At 35.8% G+C, this 26,404-nt stretch overlaps 1 protein-coding gene across 2 annotated transcripts in view; it reads left to right on the forward strand.

Annotated features, from left to right (window-relative positions):
- Positions 1-26,404, forward strand: part of EXOC2 (exocyst complex component 2) — a 277,442-nt gene that overhangs the window by 148,793 nt on the left and 102,245 nt on the right. For both annotated transcript variants that reach the window (XM_043590966.1, XM_043590967.1), the window contains 8 exons: positions 4,160-4,225; positions 4,394-4,551; positions 4,961-5,082; positions 6,497-6,558; positions 17,785-17,865; positions 18,324-18,383; positions 19,062-19,123; positions 22,921-22,987. In XM_043590966.1, the coding sequence (XP_043446901.1) occupies positions 4,160-4,225; positions 4,394-4,551; positions 4,961-5,082; positions 6,497-6,558; positions 17,785-17,865; positions 18,324-18,383; positions 19,062-19,123; positions 22,921-22,987 (678 nt within the window). The remainder of the gene's footprint in view (positions 1-4,159; positions 4,226-4,393; positions 4,552-4,960; positions 5,083-6,496; positions 6,559-17,784; positions 17,866-18,323; positions 18,384-19,061; positions 19,124-22,920; positions 22,988-26,404) is intronic.

The raw sequence follows: 26,404 nt of genomic DNA on the forward strand, positions 1-26,404 counted from the left end.
GATCTTTATCAGTTAGCCATTTGTTTTCTTTTCTTTCCTTTGTTCTTGGGCATCCAGGAGTACCTGAGGAATATCACATATGTCCCTCCTGGAGGTGGGGAGTGTACTAGCTTGTGTTGGCCCTCAGCATGCTTTATAGTCCCTCCTCAGAAAGACTTGAAGAACATGCAGTTTTCCACTTTTAATGTATTGGATTTGAAATTCCTGTGAATTATTCAAGAAGAGACATCAAGTAGGCAATCTGATATTCAAATTTGGGCTTCAGAGGAAAGATTTGGGCTGGAAATATAAATTTGGAAGTGTGACATTGTGGTTATATATAAGAAATATATATTTGGTCTTCTGGTTTCTGGCATAGAGCTCCTAAAACCCTGAGAATTTCCTAAGTGAGGAATGCAGAAGTAATGTTATGTTATGTTATGTTATGTTATGTTATGTTATGTTATGTTATGTTATGTTATGTTATGTTACTTTTGTCCCCACCTATGGAGGAAGAGGGTTGGAATTTTCAGTCTCACCCTCAGACCTCTTGGGAGAGGAATGGAGCTGGAGGTTGAATCAGTTGACAATGACCAGTGATTTTATTAGTTGTGCCTATGTTAATGAAACCTCCTTAAACACCCAAAGGACAGGGTTCAGAGAGCTTCCAGGTTGGTGAATTTTTGGAAATTCAGGGAAGGTGGCTTGCCTGGAGACTGCATGGAAGTTCTGCACCCTTTTCCTATACTTTGCCTTATGCATCTCTTCCACCTGGCCATTTCTGAATTATATCCTTTTATAATAAACTGGTAATTGAGTGAGTGAACACATTTTCTGAGTTCTATGAGCTATTCTAACAAATTATTTGAACCTAGGCAGCAAGTCATGGGAATGTCCAATCTATATAGCCAGTAGGTCAGAAGCACAGGTAACAACCTGGTGTTGAAATTGGCATCTAAGTGTTAGGGGGAGGGGGTGGCACAAATCTTGTAGGACTAAGCCCTTACCTGTGGGATCTCACTTTATTCCCAGGTAGAGAGTGTCAGAAGTGAGTTGAATTGTAGGACACTCAGCTGGTGTGACAAATAAGCCCACTGCCCCAATCAAAGGAGGGATGCAGAGACTCGGAGCACAGTGAAGCAAGGCTTTAAATCAACACTTTTGCAAGAGTGGGTGGCAGTTACGGTAGGCAGTTTATCTCCTAGCACGAAGTCCTTCTCCTGATTCCTCATTGGCTGAGTACTACAGAGGTTATAGCCTTACCGGGAAGTCACCTATGCCCTTGTAAGGCCAAAAAGTAGTCTGTTTGGAACAAATGTACATTCCTTGAGGTGACACAGAGACTTCAGTTCTCTGATGCATACTCATTGTGAAGCCTGCGAAAAATAAGACTGCAAAATGGAGAGGGGATGGGGAAGAGGAACCAGGAAGTGCAGTGTCTTAAGGGTTTGGGACTGCATTTTTGGCGGGCAGTTTGTACGCATTTCCAATAGGTTGTAAACCTCTTGCTACTAGACAGCACAGCTTTTATCTGGTATTTCTGAAAATGAATCATGTCACTTCTCACAGCTGGTATCTGGAAAACTGCTTGTTTTTAAGGGGAGGCCCCTACCCCTACCCACACATGTTGGAATTGAGTGCAGAATCCAAAATAGGAAGGCATTACATAGAAATGATATTTGAAGCCATGAGAATGAATTAGTGAGAGTGTATAGAGAAAAAAGTGCCTAGGACTAAGACCTGACAAACTGCAGTATTTAGAGAATAGTTAATTCATCACCTCAGTAAGGCTGTGGCCATTCATTTGTTTTTCTACACCTAGGCCACTATATTGCCCAAAGTGTTACTTTGAATCAGAGCATCATACTTGACAGAAACAGAAAGTAGGCTAACAGACATTCAAGGCTGGTTGGACTTACCTGAGTAGTCATGACTCAGATGGCAGTCACTCTTGACATCATCTCTCCTTTCTCACTGCAACACCCAGTAGAATTGCCATGATCAGTTTACTCTACCTTGGAAGCCTGTGTCTAAGCCATCAACAGGAGTTCATGCTCTACCTCCTTTTGTCTAAGGTGCTGTGATTGCTCACCTGGTTAGTGTAGCATCCTCCTGGCTGGCTGTGCTCCTAATATTAGCCCCTCTAGTCAGTTCTCACTGTTGCTTTAAAACACTTTAATTACTTCTCATTTGTCTTAAAAATAAAGGGACAAAAACATCAGCTTCTGAATTAAATCCTGGTGTTCAAAGAATTTTGAGTGTTGTTGCCTAGTAAATTTTAGGAATTGGCTTATTGACATTACTGAAGTGAATTTTAGGTTTAGATTTTTCAAAAATTAAACTTTTATCTTTTAAAGCAAACGTGCATTTCTACAAAGACAAAATGGTAGGAGCGCCTGGATGGCTCAGTCAGTTGAGCGTCCAACTTCGGCTCAGGTCATGATCTTACAGTTCCTGGGTTTGAGCCTTGTATCAGGCTCTGTGCTGACAGCTCGTTCAGAGCCTGGAGCCTGCTTTGGATTCTGTCTGCCCCTTCCCCACTCACTCTCTGTCTCTGTCTCTCAAAAATAAATGTTAAAATTAAAAAAAAAAATTTTTTAAATGTTTATTTTTGAGAGAGTGCAAGTGGGGGAGGGGCAGAGAGAGCCAGAGACACAGTATCTGAAGCAGGGTCCAGGCTCTGAGCTGTCAGCACAGAGCCCGACACAGTGCTCAAACTCCTGATCATGAGATCATGATCTGAGCCAAAGTTGGGCATTCAACCGACTGAGCCACCCAGGCACCCCCCCCAAAAATGTTTTTAAATGATAAAAAGCCACAATTTAATATAAAATTGTAAAATAAATGTAAATCAGAGCCTGAAGAGGTATGTATGTGTATGTATGTTGACCGCTTTTTATTAGGTACATCTGATGGTTTTTGTCGAAAACATTTAGCAATCCTTACCCTTCTTTTAGTCATTCACATTAATACTATTCATCATAATAATGAACTCTATACATTGTTTCTCTAGCTTATACAAAAGATATATATAACACTGTATTTTAAAATCAACTTGATGTCAGTATCATAATCATTTATAATCTTTTTTTTTTTTAAGTTTATTTTGAGAGAGGGGGAGAAGGGCAGAGAGAGAGAATCCCACACAGGCTCCACAGTCAATGAGGAGTCAGGTGTGGGGCTCAAACTCACAAACTGTGAGATCTTGACCTCAGCCTAAATCAAGAGTTGGGCGCTTAACTGACTGAGCTATCCAGGCGCCCCTATAATGCAGTTGTTCTTAACTTGAAAGTTCTTTTGACATGTCTCTAACCAATAATACATAAGCATTTCAACTTTAAAGGATAATTTTGCATTATGTTAATGAATTATCAGAATTTTCGTTTACATCATACCATCTTGTTATTTTTCCTTTATTTGGAAAGTTTTCTAGGCTTGCCCTTCCCAGGCATGTTATATGGTAATATTTAGTTGTTAGAAAATTTGGAAATAAAAAGTTAAATGAAATCCAATTGAATAGATTTCTGTTTTAATCAGTGTAGTCTTCCAAATATTACTTTAAGGAGAAAGGAATATCAAAGGAAAGTACGGCTAGCAGGAAACAAATAAAAATTTAATTCTAGGATTCTAGAATATATTCTCTCCTAAATTAGACAGTAAAATCCCTGAAAGAAGAATCGTGACTTTTAGTTTTGTAAAAATAAAATGCCAAATATAATGCTTATTTATAAATGTTTAAGGGAAGGGAATGGATATCCTAAGATTCTTAGACATTAATCCAGAGTTTACTCTTCCTTTTACTTCTGTACCAGCTAATGAAAAATAAGGTTGAAAATGTTGTCTTGGGTATGATTTAGGCTTAATATATAAAATTGTTGATGAGCATGGCACATGAAATTCACCTACAGAAAAGGTAATTTCAGCTTAATGCTTAGGTTTATTTATACGAATTGCACTTAAAGGTTTTAGGATAAGTAACTTCTTGTTGGAATAAGAAAGGTTTTCTAATTAAGTCTGTTTTTAAGTCACAAACTTAGATTTTGTCTTATACATTCCTTTTAATCAAGTTACAACCGTATACAATGCTCTCTTTATATACAGCTGCTAAAGTATTTCCTATTTTTATACATTATTTCTAGAGATAACTAATATATTTTATTTTGCTGTTTTGATTTTTAAGACTGCAGAGAAATCAGGCCAGATTGAAAGATCGAAGAATGTAAGGCAAAGACAAAATGATTTTAAGGTAAGTTAAGGATAAGCATGTAGACTTTTTCACAAGATAGGATTTTCTCAACCAAAGTTGCTAGAAAACTTTATGTTCGAACTATTCATCATTGTTCACGCAGAGTCCTTTAGTTGATTTAATCAAATTAATGACTTTCAATGCAGTTTTACTTTCATCATTGTCTAGAAAATGATTCAAGAAGTAATGCAGTGTCTTGTGAAGTTGATCCGTGGAGCCCTGCTCCCACTTAGCATCCCAGAGTGTGGAGTGAGGCAGTATGGAGGCTGGGAGGTGAAGTCTGAGCTGTCAGGACAGTGGCTTGCTCATGTCATCCAGACCATAAGGTAAATATGGAATATCTTTTTTAACAAGAATGTCTTCTAAAAAGGGGTAAATTTTTTTTTGCCTTTTTGAAAAAAAAGAAAAACATGTTCAACAAAGAATTTTACTCTGTCCTTTTGCCTCTAGTATTTCTTCAGTATATTCCTCAGTGCTAGAGCACCTGAGCTCCTAAACCTTCCTGTTTCTTACATTTGATGAGAATATCCTACTGAATGTGCATCTTTTTTATTATTTCAGTGTTACTGTTGTATTAAAATTCTTGTTATGGTCTTACTTTGCCCTTGCTTTCAATATAATATTGTAGCTTATAACCTCCATAATGCATCATTATATAGAGTGGCCAAACTGATGACAGGAATTGCTTTGAGATCTCACTCTGCTCACTTTTGTTTTGTTGTGTCTCTTTTACAGGCTTACTTATGAATCGTTGACTGCCCTTGAAATTCCTAATGACATGTTACAGACTATCCAGGATCTCATTTTAGATCTCCGAGTACGTTGTGTGATGGTCACATTGCAACATACAGTGGAAGGTATGTTAAGAGAAATTGATGACATTTGCTAGACAATGATTATCTGAATATCCCACCTCTTTGTAGCTCCTAATCCTTGAAAATGAGAAAATTCCTTTTATGGAAACTTGAATATTTTAGATCACCAGTAGCTGCTCAATAGAATTTTTTCCTTCTTCTTCTTTTTTTTTTAATGTTTATTTATTTTTGAGAAAGCAAGAGACAAAGCACGAGATGGGGAGGGGCAGAGAGAGAGAGAGAGAGAGAAAGAGACACGGAATCTGAAGCAGCCTCTCCAGGTTCTGAGCTGTCAGCACAGAACCTGATGCAGGGCTTGAACCCATGAACCCATCATGAGATCATGACCTGAGCTGAAGTCAGATGCTTAACCCACTGAGCCACCCAGGCATTTTTTTCCTTCTTTGAATATCTTTTCAAATCTATTTACTTGAGGTGCCAGACCATGCATAAATTAAGGTGGATATATTTGAAAATAAGGATATAAGAACATTCTTATGGCAAATGTTAAGTAGAAAAAGTATAGTATAAAATGAATATAACATATGATCCCAGTTTTGAAAATGTGTGTGCATTTTAAATATTTAGAAATACGAATGTAAAATCAGAAGAAAGGTAAATAATAGTTTTCTGCATAGTAGAAATTATAGGTGATGCTCGTTTTCTTTATACATTTTAGAATTTTCAGGAAAAATTTTGTATACACAATCATAAAAAACAAAGTTATCTTTACAAAGCCACCTTCTGGATATTAAATATCGTTGAAAACAATCAAGAACATCATTATAAATGACATATGCCATAACTATCTGTCACCAAGACTTTTGAGTAAGAAGGTCACATCTCTAAGAATTGGTGACTAAATATACTGTGTCAACAGAAAAGGAGTAGAATCCAGGTGAGAAACAGCAGTATCCTCTGAATTCATTTACTTGTTCCCCACAAGGACCTGAGACAGCATGAAATGCTAAAGGTTTGGACAGGTAGGATTCCTTTAGCCAAGTGAGAATCATAGTGCCAGTCATCAGAAGTATATAGGATTAAAACAATATAAATTTTTCATCAGATATTTTGGGAAAAAACATTTTGTAGCTTATTTTGTACATACTGAACATTATCAAGAGTCCTCTTTAAGTAATAAACCATTGTCAAAAGTTGTCGTTAAGCCTAGCCTAGCAGTCTACAATTGGGGCTAAATTTATTTACGTTAATGTTTTATTAAAAATTTCCAGAAAAACAATACACATTTAAAAACTTGAGTCTACCAGAAATATGTCTTATGCCTATTACCTACTTCCATTTTGTTTAACAAATCTATATAAAATAATGAAAAACCATGACCTTTATAGATTTTTATTTATATAAAGTTCAATGAGAAATTAAAATAAAAAGTACTGTGTGCTTATTTTCCCTGCAGAAATAAAGAGATTAGCTGAAAAGGAAGACTGGATTGTCGATAATGAAGGACTGACTTCTCTTGTAAGTTTAAATACTTTTCAATGATTAATGATTAATGTATATAATATTCAAAATAAATGACTAATTTTATTAATAGGGAGCATATGTTCTTTGCATTGTAATTCTAAATCATCTCTGGAAACAGAAAAATAAACTTCTTAAAGTTTTCTTTTTTAGACTCATTTTTGCTTAACACTACAAATATTTAAAAATTAATAAAAGCAGTGGATTTTTTTTAGCGTGCTCTTTCTTCATCATGTGTCACTATATTTTATTTGCATTACATTTTAAAATAGATTGTGCTTCAGCTGTTGGTGGGAATGCAAACTGGTGCAGCCACTCTGGAAACTAGTTTGGAGGTTCCTCAAAAAAAAATAGAATTACCCTGCAACCCATCAATAGCACTACTAGGAATTTATCCAAAGGATACAGGAGTGCTGATCCATAGGAGCACATGCACTCCAATGTTTAGAGTAGCACTGTCAACAATAGCCAAATTATGGGAAAAGCCCAAATGTCCATCAATTGATGAATGGATAAAGAAGATGTGGTTTATATATATACAATGGAATACTACTTGGCAATGAGAAAGAATGAAATCTGGCCATTTACAACAATGTGGATGGAACTGGAGGGTATTATGCTAAGTGAAATAAGTGAGTCATAGAAAGATAGATACCATATGTTTTCACTCATATGTGGAATTTGAGAAACTTAACAGAAGACCGTAGGGGAAAGGTAGGGGGAAAAATAGTTCAAACAGGGAGGGAGGAAAACCATAAGAGACTCTTAAATACAGAGAACAAACTAAGGGTTGGTGCCAAGGCTGGCAGGGGAGAGGGGAAAATGGGTGATGGACATTGAGGAGAGCAGTTGTTGGGATGAGCACTGGGTGTTGTATGGTAAGTGATGAATCATGGGAATCTACTCCCAAAGCCAAGAGCACACTGTATATACACTGTATGTTAACTAACTTGACAATAAGTTAAAAAAATAAAATAGATTGTGCTTCATTCTAAGTTTCCCAGTAACTTGAATTTTTCAGAAAAGCAGAATGGGAAAAAAAAATTCTGTTGCTGACCCCTAAGCCAAAATAAAACAAACCAACAATAACTAACCTCTCCAGATATATACATGGGTCAGGCAGGCAATTATAAACATGGTCTATTCATTTTAGAGTCATCATCTGTTTAGATGGGACTTATAGATTATCAAAATACTTTTGAAAATAGTTTTCATGATTTATCATGTTTTCACATCTGTTTCATGGATTCCCACAATGATCCTGTAGGTGGGTGTGTCAGTTAAATTGACATTCAGCTGCTAAAACATCCAGGGTCTTTAAAGGAGATGGGCATTTCCTTTTCTTCTAATATTAAAGAAATTAGGACTGGTGTGGCAGCTTAATCATGCAATCAGTACACAAGGCTCCTTCTGACTTTCTTCTTTGTTATCTTTATTGTGGCTTTTGTCTCACAATGGCCTCATGATCGAAGGAATGCTATTGCCTTTCCAACCACCATGGCCTTATTTCTGTCATGAGAAAAGTCCAGCACTTTTTCAGGAGCCATAGCTGACAGTTCTTCCCACATCTAATTGGCTAGAATTGATTCACATGCCCATCCCTGTCTACTGTGGAGGCTGGAAAAATGCAGGGTTTTTTTGTTTGTTTTTTTTGTTTTTTTTGTTTCTTAGCGGAGCACATTGCTAATCCCAACAATTTCTGTTTTACCTTAGTAAGAAAAATGGAGAAAATAAATCTGAAGGAGGCAGTCAGGTTTCTGCCTGTTTAGTAGGTGAGGAAATTAGAATAAAATGGTTTTGACTTGCCCAAATTTACAAAATCACGGTGAGTGAAGTTGTTGAGACAGAATGATCTCATGTAATATTTCTTCAGTTCTTCAAATTGCTGTACTTTTTGAAATAATTGTATACTTCCTATTGACAGTCTTACTTTGGGAGGTGGGACATTTTTGACAAGTTGAAATTCTTTCCTCCTATCCCTCATAAGTACACTAAAATATACCTTTATATAACAATGTGGTTTAGAACATCAGTGCTTACTTACAAATTTTTGTAAATTAAATCATGTTTGAAATGAGGGAAATTTAGTTTTAATAAATACAATTATATTTTAAAGGATTTATTTTTAATAAAAACTACTTTTATTTTGTTTATTCTACTTTTCATAATTATTAGTGCTTGTATACAAACTATCCTATAGCTAATTCTGTCATACTAAATATTTAGAGAAAGGAGACGTAGAGTAGACCTGCATGGTCCAATATCCAATATAGCAGTCATTATAGACATGGTTTGTATAAGACTCAGTACAAAGAAAGAATGTGAAATATCTCAACTTTTTATTGATTACATGATGATATAATATTTTGGTATATTGCATAACCTGAATTCTATTAAAATCAATTTTTCTTTTAATATTCTTAATGTGTTTACTGGAAACTCTTAAATTATATATATGACTTATGTTTGTGGCTCACATTATACTTCTTTTGAACAGTGCTGATATGGAGGAAAATGTGCTGCCCTGGATTTGGAATCATAATCTGGTTCAGTCCATAGTTCTGTCACATAACAGCCATGCAATCTTTTTTCTTCTTTTTTTTTAAGTTTATTTATTTAATCGTTGCACCCAATGTGGGACTGAAACTCATGACCCTGAGATTGAGGGTCACATGATCTTCTGACTGACCTAGCCCGGCACCCCATTAGCCATGCAGTCTTAAAGAAGCCACTTTCTCCCTCTCCCAGTTAGTGCTTATCTGGTAGCTGCCACATCTAACTTTGGTTGTTTGATTATAATAGATAAACCTCTTTAAAATACTTTGAAATGTTTACCATAGAAACTTGTTTGTAGTCCACTTAAAGTTTGACTATAATAGTAAGAAACTGGAACCATACAATAACTTATTTCATGTTTGTCACACATACAAGCTAGAAGACTAAACTTTGTGGATGAATGACCCAGAGAAAGTTACCCTTCTGATGTCAGCCATTATATCGTCTAGCCAGATGTAGGTAAAAAAATATGTAACATAGGGGCACCTGGGTGGTTCAGTCATTTAAGTACCCAACTCTTGTTTTGGCTCAGGTCATGATCTCATGGTTTGTGAGATCGAGCCCTGCATCGGGCTTCATGCCGGTAGCACTTTCTCTGAAGAAAATAAATAAACATTAAACAAAACAAAACAGAAAAAAAGAGGGGCGCCTGCGTGGCTCAGTCAGTTAAGCTACCTACTTCAGCTCAGGTCATGATCTCACGGTTCATGGGTTCGAGCCCCATGTCGGGCTCTGTGCTGACAGCTCAGAGCCTGGAGCCTGTTTTGGACTCTGCCTCCCTCTCTCTCTTCCCCTCCCCTGCTCACACTCTGTCTCTCTCTCAAAAATAAACATATATTAAAAAAAAAGAAATGAAATGAACATTACACTTTGCCTCACTATGACTTATTTCAGCTGAAGTTTGTTTATTATTTATTTGTTTAATAAGGTTTAGGTTTCTCCTATGTTTGCTTTTTAAGAGAGAGAACATGAATGAGGAGTGTTGGAGAGAGACTGAGCATCTTTTTTTTTTTAATATGAAATTTATTGTCAAATTGGTTTCCATACAACACCCAGTGCTCATCCCAACAGGTGCCCTCCTAAATACCCATCACCCACCCCCCACCCCCCATCAACCCTCAGTTTGTTCTCAGTTTCTAAGAGTCTCTTATGGTTTGGCTCCCTCTCTAACCTTTTTTTTTTTTTTTTTTTTCCTTCCCCTCCCCCATGGTCTTCTGTTAAGTTTCTCAGGATCCACATAGGCGTGAAAACATATGGAATCTGTCCTTCTCTGTATGACTTACTTCACTTAGCATAACACTTTCCAGTTCCATCCATGTTGCTACAAAAGGCCATATTTCATTCTTTCTCATTGCCACGTAGTATTCCATTGTGTATATAAACCACAGTTTCTTTATCCATTCATCAGTTGATGGACATTTGGGCTCTTTCCATAATTTGACTATTGTTGAGAGTGCTGCTGTGAACATTGGGGTACAAGTGCCCCTATGCATCAGTACTCCTATATCCCTTGGGTAAATTCCTAGCAGTGATACTGCTGGGTCATAGGGTAGGTCTATTTTTAATTTTTTGAGGAACCTCCACACTGTTTTCCAGAGTGGCTGCACCAGTTTGCATTCCCACCAACAGTGCAAGAGGCTTCCCATTTCTCCACATCCTCGCCAGCATCTGTAGTCTCCTGTTTGTTCATTTTGGTGTGAGGTGATATCGGAGTGTGGTTTTGATTTGTATTTCCCTGATGAGGAGCAATGTTGAGCATCTTTTCATGTGTCTGTTGGCCATCTGGATGTCTTCTTTAGAGAAGTGTCTCTTCATGTTTTCTGCCCATTTCTTCACTGGATTCTTTGTTTTTTGGGTGTGGAGTTGGTGAGCTCTTTATAGGTTTTGGATACTAGCCCTTTGTCCAATATGTCATTTGCAAATATCTTTTCTCATTCCGTTGGTTACCTTTTAGTTTTGTTGGTTGTTTCCCTTGCTGTGCAGAAGCTTTTTATCTTCATGACGTCCCAGTAATTCATTTTTGCTTTTAATTCCGTTGCCTTTGGGGATGTGTCAAGTAAGAAATTGCTGCAGCTGAGGTCAGAGAGGTTTTTCCCTGCTTTCTCCTCTAGGGTTTTGATGGTTTCCTATCTCACATTCAGGTCCTTTATCCATTTGGAGTTTATTTTTGTGAATGGTGTGAGAAAGTGGTCTAGTTTCAACCTTCTGCATGTTGCTGTCCAGTTCTCCCAGCACCATTTGTTAAAGAGGCTGTCTTTTTTCCATTGGATATTCTTTCCTGCTTTGTCAAAGATTAGTTGTCCATACTTTTGTGGGTCTAGTTCTGGGGTTTCTATTCTATTTCATTGGTCTATGTGTCTGTTTTTGTGCCACTACCATGCTGTCTTGATGATTACAGATTTGTAGTAGAGGCTAAAGTCTGGGATTGTGATGCCTCCCACTTTGGTCTTCTTCTTCAATATTACTTTGGCTATTCGGGGCCTTTTGTGGTTCCATACAAATTTTACGATTGCTTGTCCTTGCTTCGAGAAGAATGCTGGTGCAATTTTGATTGGGATTGCATTGAATGTGTAGATAGCTTTGGGTAGTATCGACATTTTAACAACATTTATTCTTCCAATGCATGAACAAGGAATGTTTTTCCATTTCATTGTATCTTCTTCAGTTTCCTTCATAAGCTTCCTATAGTTTTCAACATACAGATCTTTTACATCTTTGGTTAGGTTTATTCCTAGGTATTTTATGCTTCTTGGTGCAATTGTGAATGGGATCAGTTTCTTTATTTGTCTTTCTGTTGCTTCATTAGTAGTGTATAAGAATGCAACTGATTTGTGAACGTTGATTTTGTGTCCTGCGACTTTGCTGAATTCATGTATCAGTTCTAGCAGACTTTTGGTGGAGTCTATCGGATTTTCCATGTATAGTGTCATGTCATCTGCAAAAAGTGAAAGCTTAACTTCATCTTTGCCAATTTTGATGCCTTTGATTTCCTTTTGTTGTCTGATTGCTGATGCTGGTACTTCCAACACTATGTTAAACAACAGTGGTGAGAGTGGACATCCCTGTCCACTCCTGTTCCTGATCTCAGGGAGAAAGCTCTCAGTTTTTCCCCATTGAGGATGATATTAGCTGTGGGCTTTTCACAAATGGCTTTTAGTATATTTAAGTATGTTCCTTCTATCCCAACTTTCTCGGGGGTTTTTATTAAGAAAGGATGCTGAATTTTGTCAAATGCTTTTTCTGCATTGATAGACAGGATCATGTGGTTTTTTTTTTCTTTTATTAATGTGATGTATCACATTGATTGATTTACGAATGTTGAACCAGCCCTGCAGCCCAGGAATGAATCCCACTTGATCATGGTGAATAATTCTTTGTATATGCTGTTGAATTCGATTTGCTAGTATCTTATTGAGAATTTTTGCATCCATCTTCATCAGGGATATTGGCCTGTAGTTCTCATTTTTTGCTGGGTCTCTGTCTGGTTTATGGATCAAAGTAATGCTGGCTTCATAGAATGAGTCTGGAAGTTTTCCTTCCCTTTCTATTTTCTGGAATAGGTTCAGAAGGATAGGTATTATCTCTGCTTTAGATATCTGGTAGAATTCCCCAGGGAGCCATCCGTCCTGGACTCTTATTTGTTGGGAGATTTTTGATAACTGATTCAATTTCTTCGCTGGTCATGGGTCTGTTCAAGCTTTCTATTTCTTCCTGTTTGAGATTTGGAAGTGTGTAGGTGTTTAGGAATTTTTCCATTTCTTCCAGGTTGTCCAATTTGTTGGCATATAATTTTTCATAGTATTCCCTGATAATTGCTTGTATTTCTGAGTGATTGGTTGTAATAATTCCATTTTCATTCATGATTTTATCTATTTGTGTCATCTCCCTTTTCTTTTTGAGAAGCCTGGCTAGAGGTTTATCAATTTTGTTTATTTTTTCAAAAAACCAACTCTTGGTTTCGTTGATCTGCTCTACAGTTTTTTTAGATTCTATATTGTTTATTTCTGCTGTGATCTTTATTATTTCTCTTCTTCTGCTGGGTTTAGGCTGCCTTTGCTGTTCTGCTTCTAGTTCCTTTAGGTGTGCTGTTAGATTTTGTATTTGGGATTTTTCTTGTTTCTTGAGATAGGCCTGGATTGCAATGTATTTTCCTCTCAGGACTGCCTTCACTGCATCCTGAAGCATTTGGATTGTTGTATTTTCATCTTCATTTGTTTCCATATATGTTTTAATTTCTTCTCTAATTGCCTGGTTGACCCATTCATTCTTTAGTAGGGTGTTCTTTAACCTCCATGCTTTTGGAGGTTTTCCAGACTTTTTACTGTGGTTGATTTAAAATTTCATAGCATTGTGGTCTGAAAGTGTGCATGGTATGATCTCAATTCTTTTATACTTATGAAAGGCTGTTTTGTGACCCAGTATGTGATCTGTCTTGGAGAAGTTTCCATGTGCACCTGGGAAGAAAGTATATTCTGTTGCTTTGGGATGCAGAGTTCTAAATATATCTGTCAAGTCCATCTGATCCGATGTATCCTTCAGGGCCCTTGTTTCTTTATTGACCGTGTGTCTAGATGATCTATCCATTTCTGTAAGTGGGGTGTTAAAGTCCCCTGCAATTACCACATTCTTATCAATAAGGTTGCTTATGTTTGTGAGTAATTGTTTTATATATTTGAAGGCTCCCATATTCAGTGCATAGACATTTATAATTGTTAGCTCTTCCTGATGGATAGACCCTGTAATTATTATATAATCTCCTTTTTCATCTCTTGGTACAGCCTTCAATTTAAAGTCTAGTTTGTCTGATAGAAGTATGGCTACTCCAGCTTTCTTTTGACTTCCAGTAGCATGGTGGATAGATAGTTCTCCATCCCCTCAGTTTCAATCTGAAGGTGTCCTCAGGTCTAAAATGAGTCTCTTGTAGACAGCAAATAGATGGGTCTTGTTTTTTTTACCCATGCTGATACCCTGTGTCTTTTGTTTGGAGCATTTAGTCTACTTACATTCAGTGTTATTATTGAAAGCAATGGGTTTAGAATCATTGTGATGTCTGTAGGTTTCATGCTTGTAGTGTTGTCTCTGGTACTTTGAGGTCCTTGCAACATTTAACTCACAGAATCCCCCTTAGGATCTCTTGTAGGGCTATGAATTGGGGGTGATGAATTCCTTCAGTTTTTGTGTGTTTGGGAAGATTTTTATCTCTCCTCCTGTTCTGAATGACAGACTTGCTGGATAAAGGATTCTCGGCTGCATATTTTTTCTATTCGTCACATTGAAGATTTCCTGCCATTCCTTTCTGGCCTGCCAAGTTTCAGTAGATAGGTCTGCCACTGGTCTTATGGGTCTCCCTTTGTAAGTTAGAGCATGTTTATGCCTAGCTGCTTTGAGAATTTTCTCTTTATTGTATTTTGTCAGTTTCACTATGATATGTCGTGCAGAAGATCAATTCAAGTTACGTCTGAAGGGAGTTCTCTGTGCCTCTTGGATTTCAGTGCTTTTTCCTTCCCCAGATCAGGGATGTTCTCAGCTATGATTTGTTCAAATACACCTTCAGCCCCTTTCTCTCTTTCTTCCTCTTCTGGAATTCGTATTATATGGATATTGTTGCATTTGATTGCATCACTTAGTTCTCTAATTCTCCCCTCAAACTCCTGGATTTTTTTAATCCCTTTTTTTCTCAGCTTCCTGTTTTTCCATAATTTTATCTTCTAATTCACTTATTCTCTCCTCTGCCTCTTCAATCCAAGCTGTGGTCGTGTCCATTTTATTTTGCTTCTCATTTATAGCATTTTTTAGCTCCTCATGACTATTTCTTAGTTCCTTGATCTCTGTAGCAATAGATTCTCTGCTGTCCTGTATACTTTTTTCAAACCCAGCGATTAATTTTATGACTATTATTCAAAATTCTTGTTCTCTTATATTGCTTAAATCGTTTTTGATCGATTCGTTAGCTGTTGCTACTTCCAGGAGTTTCTTTTGAGGAGAGTTCTTCTGTTTTGTCATTTTGGTTAGTCCCTGGAGTGGTGTGGAACTGCAAGGCACTTCCCCTGTGTTGTCTGGAGTAACTTGTGTTAGTTGGCGGGGCCACAATCAGACCTGATGTCTGTCCCCAGCCCACCACTGGGGCCACAGTCTGACTGGTGTGTACCTTATCTTCCCCTCTCCCAGGGGCAGAACTCACTGTGGAGTGGTGTGGCCCCTGTCTGGGCTCTTTGCACACTGCCAGACTTGTGGTGCTGCTTCATTGGGATCTGGCTTATTCGCTGGGGTGGATCTGCAAGGTGCACAGGGGCGGGAGGGGCATGCTCAGATAGCTTTTTCTTCGGTGGTCCCCTGGGGAGGGGCCTGCAGCACCTGGAGGGAGGTAGACCCTTCAGAGGAGTGTGAGAGTCTTAAGCAGGCTACATTTTCAGCGTGAAGCCTCACTCAGGGCTCAATCCCAAGGCCCTGAGTCGAAATCAAGAGTCGGACCCTCAACTAACTGAGCCACCCAGGCACCCCTGAAGTAGTGTATATTTAATTTGAACCTCACTTCAGTGCTCTGAAACAGCTTTTTTGAAAGCATCCTGCTTTCTTTTCATATTGAAAATGTGTACTGCTTTTTTCAATTTGGATAATTTTGAGAATTTTTTTCTTTCATAAGAACTGGAATGATTTGTGATAGCTCTTATAGTCAGCTAAATTGGATGATTCACTGACAGTATGCAGAAATAGCACTGCTTCTCTTTAGAAAAAATAAATAGCAGATGTTTAGACTATCATTACTCCCAATTTAACTGAAACTAATTCAGTTCTCTGGTGTTATCCATTTATTGTATTAGTGTAGATATAAAAAGAAATTAAGAAAATCTAGTCCAAATATTAATGCAAAAAATCCAGGTAACAACAGGTTTAATTACCCACAGTTGAATTTTGGATTTAATTTTCACCATTATTCTTAGATTTTCCTACCTTTTGAGGTGGGTAAGTTGGAGGCATTAGGTCAGGTATTTAACAAACATTATACCTCTTGAAATAGTTCTGTGCAGTTGGTATTTTATCCCATATTCTTTTTTTTTTTTTTGTACTTAGAAGTTGTTTTTTGTTTTGTTTTGTTTTTTTATGGTGCCCTCTGGTGGCTTCAAAGTGCAGTATTAAAATAACATTATGTTGAGGCACTATTTTAGCTTTCATTAAATCTGGGTTCCTTTTTGTAAGAAAATAAACTTGTCTCTTCTGTTCAGTTTTTTTTCCCCAATCTCTTTTAACAAATTGAAGCATGTAGTGAGGAGAGGTTCTGACTCCGGATTTTTGCACAGAGTTTTTTTTTTTTTTTAATTCAACTATGTGCCTTTTTAAAAAAAAATTTTTTTTTTAACGTTTATTTATTTTTGAGACAGAGACAGAGTATGAACGGGGGAGGGTCAGAGAGAGAGAGAGGGAGACACAGAATCTGAAACAGGCTCCAGGCTCTGAGCTGTCAGCACAGAGCCCGACGCGGGGCTTGAACTCACGAACCGCGAGATCATGACCTGAGCCGAAGTCAGACGCTTAACCGCCTGAGCCACCCAGGTGCCCCTCAACTATGTGTCTTATACAGCCCTCTGTCTGAGTGAAACCCAGACCCTTAACCTCATCTTGTACTGCCAAACTCATGCCTAGTGGTTGTGATGCACTGCTGTTCTTGTGGTTTCTCAGTTCCTTTAGGTTCTGCCCTCCCTGGCCTGTGTACATATTGCCCTGTCTCCCTGAGCTCACCACTCCCTTCCCTTATCTTTTATGGCGCTGAGTCCTCTTGCCCTTCAAGTCTCCACTTAAATGTTCTCACTGTCTAAGGGAGCTCTTCTTTGACCATCTTAGTTAGAGCAGATTCCCTCCATCATCATCATTTCTGAGTTCTGGTTTTTTTTTTTTTCCCATGGCACTTACTCTAGTTTGTAGTTGACTTATTTCTGTATTTTTTTTTTTTTTTTTAGTAAAAAGTAACAGTTTTGTTGACTGTGGCTATTTTGGTTGTGACTCTTATCCTAGAGCATACACTTAATGAGAACTCAATCTCATTCCTATATCCCCATCACTTAGAGTATGCCTAGCACAAAGTGAAACCTTAAGTACAGTAGGAGCTAAGATGTTACAATTCATTCAGATTTATCTGAATGCCAGTTGTTGGACATATCTTCACTTATTTTATGACTTAATGTATATAAAAAATGACTGTAATGACTTTTGAATTGAATTTCCTGGACCTTCTACAAATCATTATTAGTAACATTAAATTTTGTTGAACACTACCAGAGATGTGAAAGATCTGGAAGATTGAGCTCAGAGTATATCTTCAAAGTAGTGTTTAAAATATAAACTTGCTGTATCTGTTCTTCATCAAGTCATTTCCCTCTGAGAAGAGTAGGATTTTTAAGAAGAATTTTAATTATACCTGATTTCTGTTCTATTTGAATTAGATGTACTTTAGAGTTAAGATTTACCCATATTTAAATATTAAGTGCAAACTTGCCAAATCTAAATCTTGATGGGTTGGAGATTATTTGTCAAGTTGTTTGCATCTGTTTTCCTTTCAATAAATCTGTAAAATTGAGAGTTTGGGGCCATAATTTGCTTCTGTTAAATGTCTTAATAACCATTGCTTGTTTTTGAATTTTAAGGTAATGTACTTTTATTTTTTTCCTTCAGCCATGTCAATTTGAACAGTGCATTATACATTCTCTGCAGTCACTTAAAGGAGTTGTAGAGTGCAAGCCTGGAGAAGCCAGTGTAAGTTTTCTATTAAATTCAACTTCTATTTCAGACTTTCCCAGGAACCCTTGGGAATCACAGTTGTAAATGAGTCATTTCAGCACAAAAGACCTTTTCCCTCAGATACTTATTTGTTTTATTTGATTTTGTATGTCGATTTCTTGGTTCCCAGATAGGCTGATAGAAGTTAAAATGTGAATGTAAGTGTTGTAGGTAGAGTACTTGGAATTGTTGGCACTTTGTATACAGAGAGAACAACTGACTTGGATGTTGTCAACCAGCTCCATGCCAGTGTCTTACACAGGTGCCAAAACACTGCCTGTAGGGCAGCTCTTCATACCTGTCCCTTTTGGAGTAAGGTTACCCACACTGGAAGCAGTTTCCCATTAGTGATTTTTTTATATGGAACTTCACAAACAAAAAGTTTTGTTTTCTTAGCTAAATCTAAAAACTTTCATCAAAATTCTTCCTTATAGGTCTTTCAACAACCTAAAACACAGGAGGAGGTTTGTCAACTCAGCATCAATATCATGCAGGTAATATGTAAAAGTACTGATGCCCTGAAGCCTGAAATAATGCAAATTATAGTAAACTTCCTCCTATTAATAATACATGTATAACATATATTGAATGTGTATTATTTTTTCATCTTATCTGAGTCCATAATAGTTTATAGGAAGTAAGGTAACAAAAATAAAGTTCAAGGTATGGTTAATTCCAACTTATTCTAGCAATACCCCTTTATATTATACTTGCTTTTTTTGTGTTCTCATTGTACTTTACATTTATTTCTCTTAGAGCACAAATACAATGATGTGATAGTTGTTTATACCGTATCTAGAGTATGAAATTCTTTGATTGGAACCAGCGCTTAGTCAGGACATTAATAAAGTTGAGCATGTGACTGAGTGGATAAGAGGAAGGAAAATATATTTTCCTAAAATATATTCAAGATTTTATAGTCAGAGAAAAACACAGATGCTTTTAATTGACCATCACTTATGTTATATACATTGTCATATATATACCCAGAGCATACATAAACAGTTATATAGGATATATATTCTATCACTTCTGGGAGATATACATGCGTACATACATATATAACACAGTATATATATTTCTGATTTTTATTTACATAAAATTAGTTTTAATGTCCAAATATATCAGTATCTAAGAGTTCATGCCACTGAAACTTCTTATTTTTGACTTAGATTTTTATATACTGTCTGGAACAGTTGAGCACTAAGCCTGATGCAGATGTAGATACTACACAGTAAGTAAACTAACACTAACCTCATTGATGTAATTAGGAAGATTAAAAATACAGAATAATGTTTTATATGTGATCTTATATCCTAAGGCAATGGAAGAGATAGATTGCGTATGTTGGGATGAGCACTGGGTGTTGTATGGAAACCAATTTGGCAATAAATTTCATATATTAAAAAAATAATAATAAAAAAAATAAATCATATTTTTATATATTTGACCTATATTTTTTATATGATTTATCTTCTGAACTCATCTTAATTAGTATTACTAGAGACATGTTGAGCAAACTGAACACCTTATTAGCTTACTAATTATTGAAAGGAATAAGTTGTATAAATAATAAGAATGAAAATTATATAACTCCTAGTTGATAACCTTTAGAATTCTGGTGTTAGAGATTTAGCAATACTTTTGTTAAAGACTAATTTTGCTAGTAGAATTAAGTCAGGGTCGGGCTTAGTTATTTGAGCTCCAGAAGAACACATTTTGATTGTTAATATTTATGAATTCTGGTAATAATTATTTTATAATGTTGTTCTATAGGGTCTTTCAGAAATCTATTTTATCTGAATGATACCTGAATGTATTTGACACGTGTAACTTTTCTGCACCTAAGGTTAAATACTGAAATAGATGCCTCTTATATCTGTAATTGATAATTTCAGAAGTTTTCCATTTTTGTGATTTTCTTGGTATTGGTTTTTGCCTTTAGGTATATAATACTACTACTTCTCTGAGACCTAATAAATACTTAACTCTTCTAGTTTTTCTGTGATTTGATTTTATATATTTAACATAATCCACCAAGAACTTGTATTGTTAATCAGTTTGCTGGTATTGTTGATTAATAAGTCTTTCTTTCCGTATTATTTTGTTGCAATTTCTGTTTCAGACACCATTGAATTCTACGAAATAGTGCAATATATTTCTGAACTTTTTATTTATTTTATTTTATTTTAAATTCCAGTATAGTTAACATACAGTGTTACATTAGTTTCAGGTGTGCAGTATAATTCCATATATCCCATGGTGCTCATCACAAGTGCACTCCTTAATTCTATCACCTATTTAACCTGTCCCTTTACTCTCTCCTCTGTGGTAACCATCGGCTCTCTAAAATTAAGAGTCTGTTTCTTGGTTTGTCTCTTTCTCATGCTTTCTTTTTTTCTCTTTGTTTTGTTTCTTAAATTCCACATATGAGTGAAATCATCATGTATTTGTCTTTCTCTGACTGACTTATTTTGCTTAGCTTAATACTCTCTAGCTTTATCAACCTTGCTGCAAATGACAAGATTTCATTCCTTTTTTTTTTTTTTATGGCTGAGGAATAATCCTTTGCATATATACTACATCTTCTTTATCCATTCATTAGTTGATAGACATTTGGACTCTTTCCATAATTTGGCTATTGTTGATAAAACTGCCATAAATATCACAGTGTATGTGTCCCTTGGAATCAGTACTTTTGTATCCTTTGGGGAAAGACCCAGTAGTGCAACTGCTGGATCATAATGTAGTTCTATTTTTAACTTTTTGAGGAGCTTCTATACTATTTTCCAGAGTGGCTGCACCAGTGTGGCTGCACCAATTTGGATACCCACTAATACTACATTGGCGTCCCTTTTTCTCCACACCCTTGCCAACATCTTTTGTTTCTTGTATTGTTGATTTTAGCCATTCTGACAGGTGTGAGGTGATATCTCATTGTAGTTTTGATTTGCATTTCCCTGATGATTTGTGATGAACATCTTTTCATGTGTGTGTTGGTCATCTGGATGTCTTCTTTGGAGAAATGTCTTTTCATGTCTTCTGCCTATTTTTAAAAAATGTTTATGTATTTATTTTGAGATGGGAGAGGAGCAGAGAGAGATTGAATCCCAAGCAGGCTCCATGCTGTCTGCTCAGAGCCTGACATGGGGCTAAAACTCACAAACCGTGAGATCATGACCTGAGCTGAAATCAAGAGTTGGACACTTAACTGACTGAGCCACCCTGGCACCCTTCTGCCTATTTTTAAATTGGACTATTTGTTCTTTGGGTGTTGAGTTTTAGAATTCTTTATAATTTTTGGAAACTAACCTTTTTTTGGATATGTCATTTGTAAATACCTTCTCTCATTCCATAGGTTGCCTTTTAGTTTTGTTGAGTGTTTCCTTTGGGGTGCAGAAGCTTTTTATTTTGATATAGTCCAATAGTTTATTTTTGTTTGTGTTTCCTTTGCATCAGGGAAGTTATCTAGAAAAAGTTGCTATGATCAATGTCAAAGAGGTTACTACCTGTGTTCTCTTCTAGGATTTAAAGTTTCAAGTCTCACATTTAGGGCTTTCATACATTTTGAATTTATTTTTGTGTATGGTGTAAGAAAGCAGTTGTTTCATTGTTTTGAATGTGGCTGTCCAGTTTTCCCTACACCATTTTTTGAAAAGGCTGTCCTTTTCCCATTGGTTATTCTTGCCTTAACCATATAATGTGGATTTATTTCTGGGTTTTTTATTCTGTTTCATTGATCTATGTGTCTGTTTTTGTGCCAGTACCATAACTGTTTTGATCACTGCAGCTTTATAGTATAACTTTAAGTCTAGAATTGTGATGCCTCCAGCTTTGCTTTTCTTTTTCAAGAATGCTTTGGCTCATTGGGATCTTTTGTGCTTCTGTACAAATTTTAGGATTGTTTGTTCTAGCTCTGAAAAATGCTATTGGTATTTTAATGAGGATTGCATTATGTGTAGATTGCTTTGGGTAGTATAGGCATTTTAACAATATTTGTTTTTCCAATCCATGAACATGGAATATCTTTCCATTTCTTTGTGTCATCTTCAGTTTCTTTCATCATTGTTTTAGTTTTCAAAGTGCAGATCTTTCACCTGTTTGGTTAGTTTATTCCTAGGTATTTCATTATTTTTGGTGCAGTTGTAAATGGGATTTTTTTCTTAATTTGTCTTTCTGCTACTTCATTATTGATGTATAGAAATGCAACGGATTTCTGCACATTGGTTTTATATCCCATGATTTCACTAAAGTCATTTATTAATTTTAGTTGTTTTGGTGAAGTCTTTAGGGTTCTGTATATATTTCTTAACTGTATTTTCTGTTCCATTCATTCATATATGTTTTATACCAGTTTGTGTTATTTTAATGTTCTTTAGTTCATTTTTTATTATTTTTAAGATTGGTACCCTTTTATTGCTTCTGTTAAGATATTATTTATTATTTTCATCTATTTAGTGTTCCATATGAACCTAAAATCCATTGGTTAGGTTTAAAGAAAAGAATTTTCACTGAAGTGTTTATTATGATTCTATTATATCAATTAATCAGTAGATTTATAGTATATCCTTCCCTGCAATTTTGTATATCTGGTCACTTGTTGGTTATTAACTAATTTCCTAACTGAACTCACCTATAAGTGATTTACTCTGAAAATGAGCTTGAAAAAGCCCTCTGGAGATTCTGATAGGCAAAAACATTTCAATTAATTTAGTCTGTACCTAAAAACTAAACTATTTGGTATTTTCCCCTTTGGTGATTTTTAAAAAATTTAACTGAGTATTGGGAAGATCCAAAAGCAAATGTCATATGGCCTCTGTTAATAAATAGCCTATAGTGTCTACTTTGAGCTGTTAATTGTTTAATATAAAAAACAGAGTTATGAGATTTTTGACCAAGATTTTAAAGTCAAATTTACATAGGGTTTATTGCATTTTTTAATTGAGGTGTAATAAGCATATAACATTATATTAACATTTTTAATTTTAGTACTTTAATTGTCACTGTTCTCTTACTTGTTTTTGTATTTAGTCTTTCTGTTGACGTTTCTTCTCCTGATTTGTTTGGAAGTATCCATGAAGACTTCAGTTTGACTTCTGTAAGTAAGATGATAAATAGAAAGCTAAACATACCATTTTAAAACTATATAATGACTTACAAATCAGCCTAAATTACTTTGATTGCTATTGTATAACTGCTATAATATATTGCTCTATACTTTGGGGCTGGTTTTTTGTGAAAATTTTAGTAAAAATATAATTTTATATGTATTCCACACTTAAAAACTCTTTAGCCAAAGTTGTAACTTAAGTAATTCCATCTACTCCTGCATCATGCAGGTTTGTGACTGTGAAAATACATGCCCTAGTGGTTCCCTGGTGTGTGAAAGTTGCAGAGGAAGCAGAAGAAAAGGGGCATTTCCCCATACTCTTCCCCTTTAATCAGAGAAGCTCTGATTCCTAATAGTTTCTAATAGTATTTCATTTGAACATAAAGTTCCATAGCAAAAACAAAATTATACTACCTTTTATATATATGTGTGTGTGTATATATATACACATACATACACACACACACTTAGATTGGTTTTCAACATATATATGTATTTAGGGATGATTCACACACGTACTTTATTATATGTATAAATTCAGGTCTTGAAATCCATACCCATCTATCTTTTTTTTTTTTTTCTTCAATTCTAAACCCATCCATCTTAAAAAAAATAACCCCCTCTGGTTTGTCATTTGCTTGAAGGATGTGGCTGTGTATATGTATGTATGTATGTGTATCTCTCATAAAGAAAACATATGACCAAAATTTCCTGCCCTATATCATTCCCACAAACACTATATTTATTTATTCATTCATTCATTCATTCATTCATTACACACTATAAGTGTGAATTACTAAATAAGAAATTTGTTATATTAGGAGAGATTAAAAATTTTGTTTGGGACCAGATGTACTGAATGAGTGACATTCAAGGAGAGATATTTAGTGGGTGATTAGATATACTTGCCTGGACCCCAAGAGAGAAATCTAGATACAGATTTGTGAATTAGTAATTTACACTTGACCCTTGAACATATGGGGATTAGGGGCACCAATGCCCTGTTCAATCGAAAATCCATGTATAACTTTTGACTTCCCTAAAACTTAACTACAAATAGTTACTGTTGAGTGAAAATCTTAGCAATAACAGTCAATTAACACATATTTTGTGTTATTACTATATGCTGTATTACAATAAAGTAAGCTAGAGAAAAAAATGTTAATAAAATCATAAGGAAGAGAAAATTACTTTATAATACTGTGCTGTGTTTACCTCGAAAAAAATTTGCATGTAAGTGGACCACTGCAGTTCAAACCTGTGTTGTTCAAGGGTCAACTGTATAAGCAAGATAAGACCTGGGAGTGGATGAGTATACTGTGAAAACTACTAGTAGAATGAGAGGAGGGCCAAATGTATAAAATTAATATAATATAAAAAATAATTTGGGACATACTAGTATTTATGAGATGGCCAGAAGCAGAGAGCCTCAAAGTTTTCTGAAAAAGAATAATAGAGAAAAAGAAGAAAATCCAGATGGAGCAGTGTTCTTGAGAAAGATAGAAAAGCGTGTTTAACCAAAGAATATTTAACAGTATTGCAGACTGATGGAGGATTAGGTGGGGTCAGATGAAAACTAGAGCCTTGTGGGCTTGACAGTTAGTTGGTCATGTGTGACTGTAGAGGAAACATATCAGTGGATTGCTAATGGGCCATCTGTATGCCCTAGGTCAAGATCCAGTAGGAGCTGAGGAAGTTGATGTAGTGAGTTTAAACCATTTTTTCCACTGTGAACATAGAAGACTAGAGAAGGACACAGGCTGGAGGAAAGAGCTAAATTGAGAAGGGCCTTGTGAGTTATTGGGCCAGCTGTGCTTTTTTCTCTGTCCTTTAAAACAAGCCTAATTTCTACATGACAATCTTTCCAGTGTTTGAAAACAGTTGTTGTGTAGGCTTGGAATCTTCCTTTTTCTTGGTTAAGACCCTAAATCATTTAGGCATTTCCTAGTTAATATGGCAGTGGTTTTCCTATTAGTCTATTTCTGTCCTTTTTCAAGGGTGGAGTATAGGACTCTGATGTGACCCTGGTAACTGGGAAGCAGCCAGAACTACACCTTATGTTAACACCTCTATTGACTCCTATTGAGTTTACTGTCAGCCAAACTCCAGGTGTTTCATACTTGATTCTGCTAATCAAGGGCCTTGTCGCTCCCATTTTGCTCCCTAAAATTATTCATTTGGTACCAAATTCAGTTCCTGTTTTGCTACATTTGGATGATCTCTCATTAGATTTGGTACAGATTATCAAGATCTTCTTAGGGTCTTGTTCTGTTATCCAGCAGAGAAGCAGTTATGGTAAGGAAGAGGTCTAGGTTTGCCTGGTCTTTTTACTAACTGAAGAATCTTGAACATGTCATTGAGGTTGTCTAATTTTCTCCTGGACAAAATTGGGATGGTAATGCCTACATCTGAGAGATTCTTTGAAAAATAATTGAAATAATACATAAAGCCATAGCCTAATTAGCAAGTACTATCTTTGATAGGTTGAGTTGTTATTTTCAAACATACATATTCATCTGAATTGTTAATAAGCTTTTAATTTGTCATCCAAGTTTAAGAATTTGATTATTTGTGTTCAGTTCCTCCCACTTTACTTCTTATGATTGGTTAGATTTGAGAAGAAAAAAACGCTTATCAAGAGTAAGACTTCAAATCACTCAAATCATTTTTCCATTTTGGGGGAATAACCATGCAAATTACAAAGAGAAAAATTAAGAGAGTTAACTAACCAGGCAAAGAAGATGTGGCAGGCTTAGGGGTCTATTAGATAAGGCTAATATTTGGGGGGAAGACTCTTGAAGGGAAAGGTAATTGAGGATTGATCTTATAACTGAAAAACCAGTTGAGATTTTTGCAGAGCAGAGCATGTTTAGAGCAGCTGATGAAACTTTATGCTTACTTTATTTCATGTTCTTTATGAGGACCCCATAATGGTAACACCAGGTATGGGGCAAGAGGGAATATACCCCTCCCCAAGTGTGGCCTGAGTGCCTATGCAGGTCTGTTTACTACATTCTTTCTGGTTCTTACTTGCCATTTATTCACAAAATGTGGAGGAGTGGTATATATACCATAACCCTGTTTTCCTTGTTTTATAATTTATTTCCCATCCACAGATTCATTCAAGACCACTAACAACCTTTCATTTCTTTGAAGGCATTTAATAACTCCTTGCCCTTCAGTTACATTTGTTGAATAGGCCAAATTCAGCTAGCAATATAGTAATATTTTAAATAAAGAAATCTAGAAAGTTTTAAAATTTTTGATGGAGCTAAATGAAATTATTGGGAAATATAGCTATGCTTGACATTTGAGTTCAGAATATACCTCAAAAAACAAGGATATATTTGTTTTCCATATCTATTATATTGTTTTTTCCTCACATTTATTATATTGACTTTAACA

Source organism: Prionailurus bengalensis, chromosome B2 (assembly GCF_016509475.1).
Source record: "Prionailurus bengalensis isolate Pbe53 chromosome B2, Fcat_Pben_1.1_paternal_pri, whole genome shotgun sequence".
Classification (NCBI taxonomy): domain Eukaryota; kingdom Metazoa; phylum Chordata; class Mammalia; order Carnivora; family Felidae; genus Prionailurus; species Prionailurus bengalensis.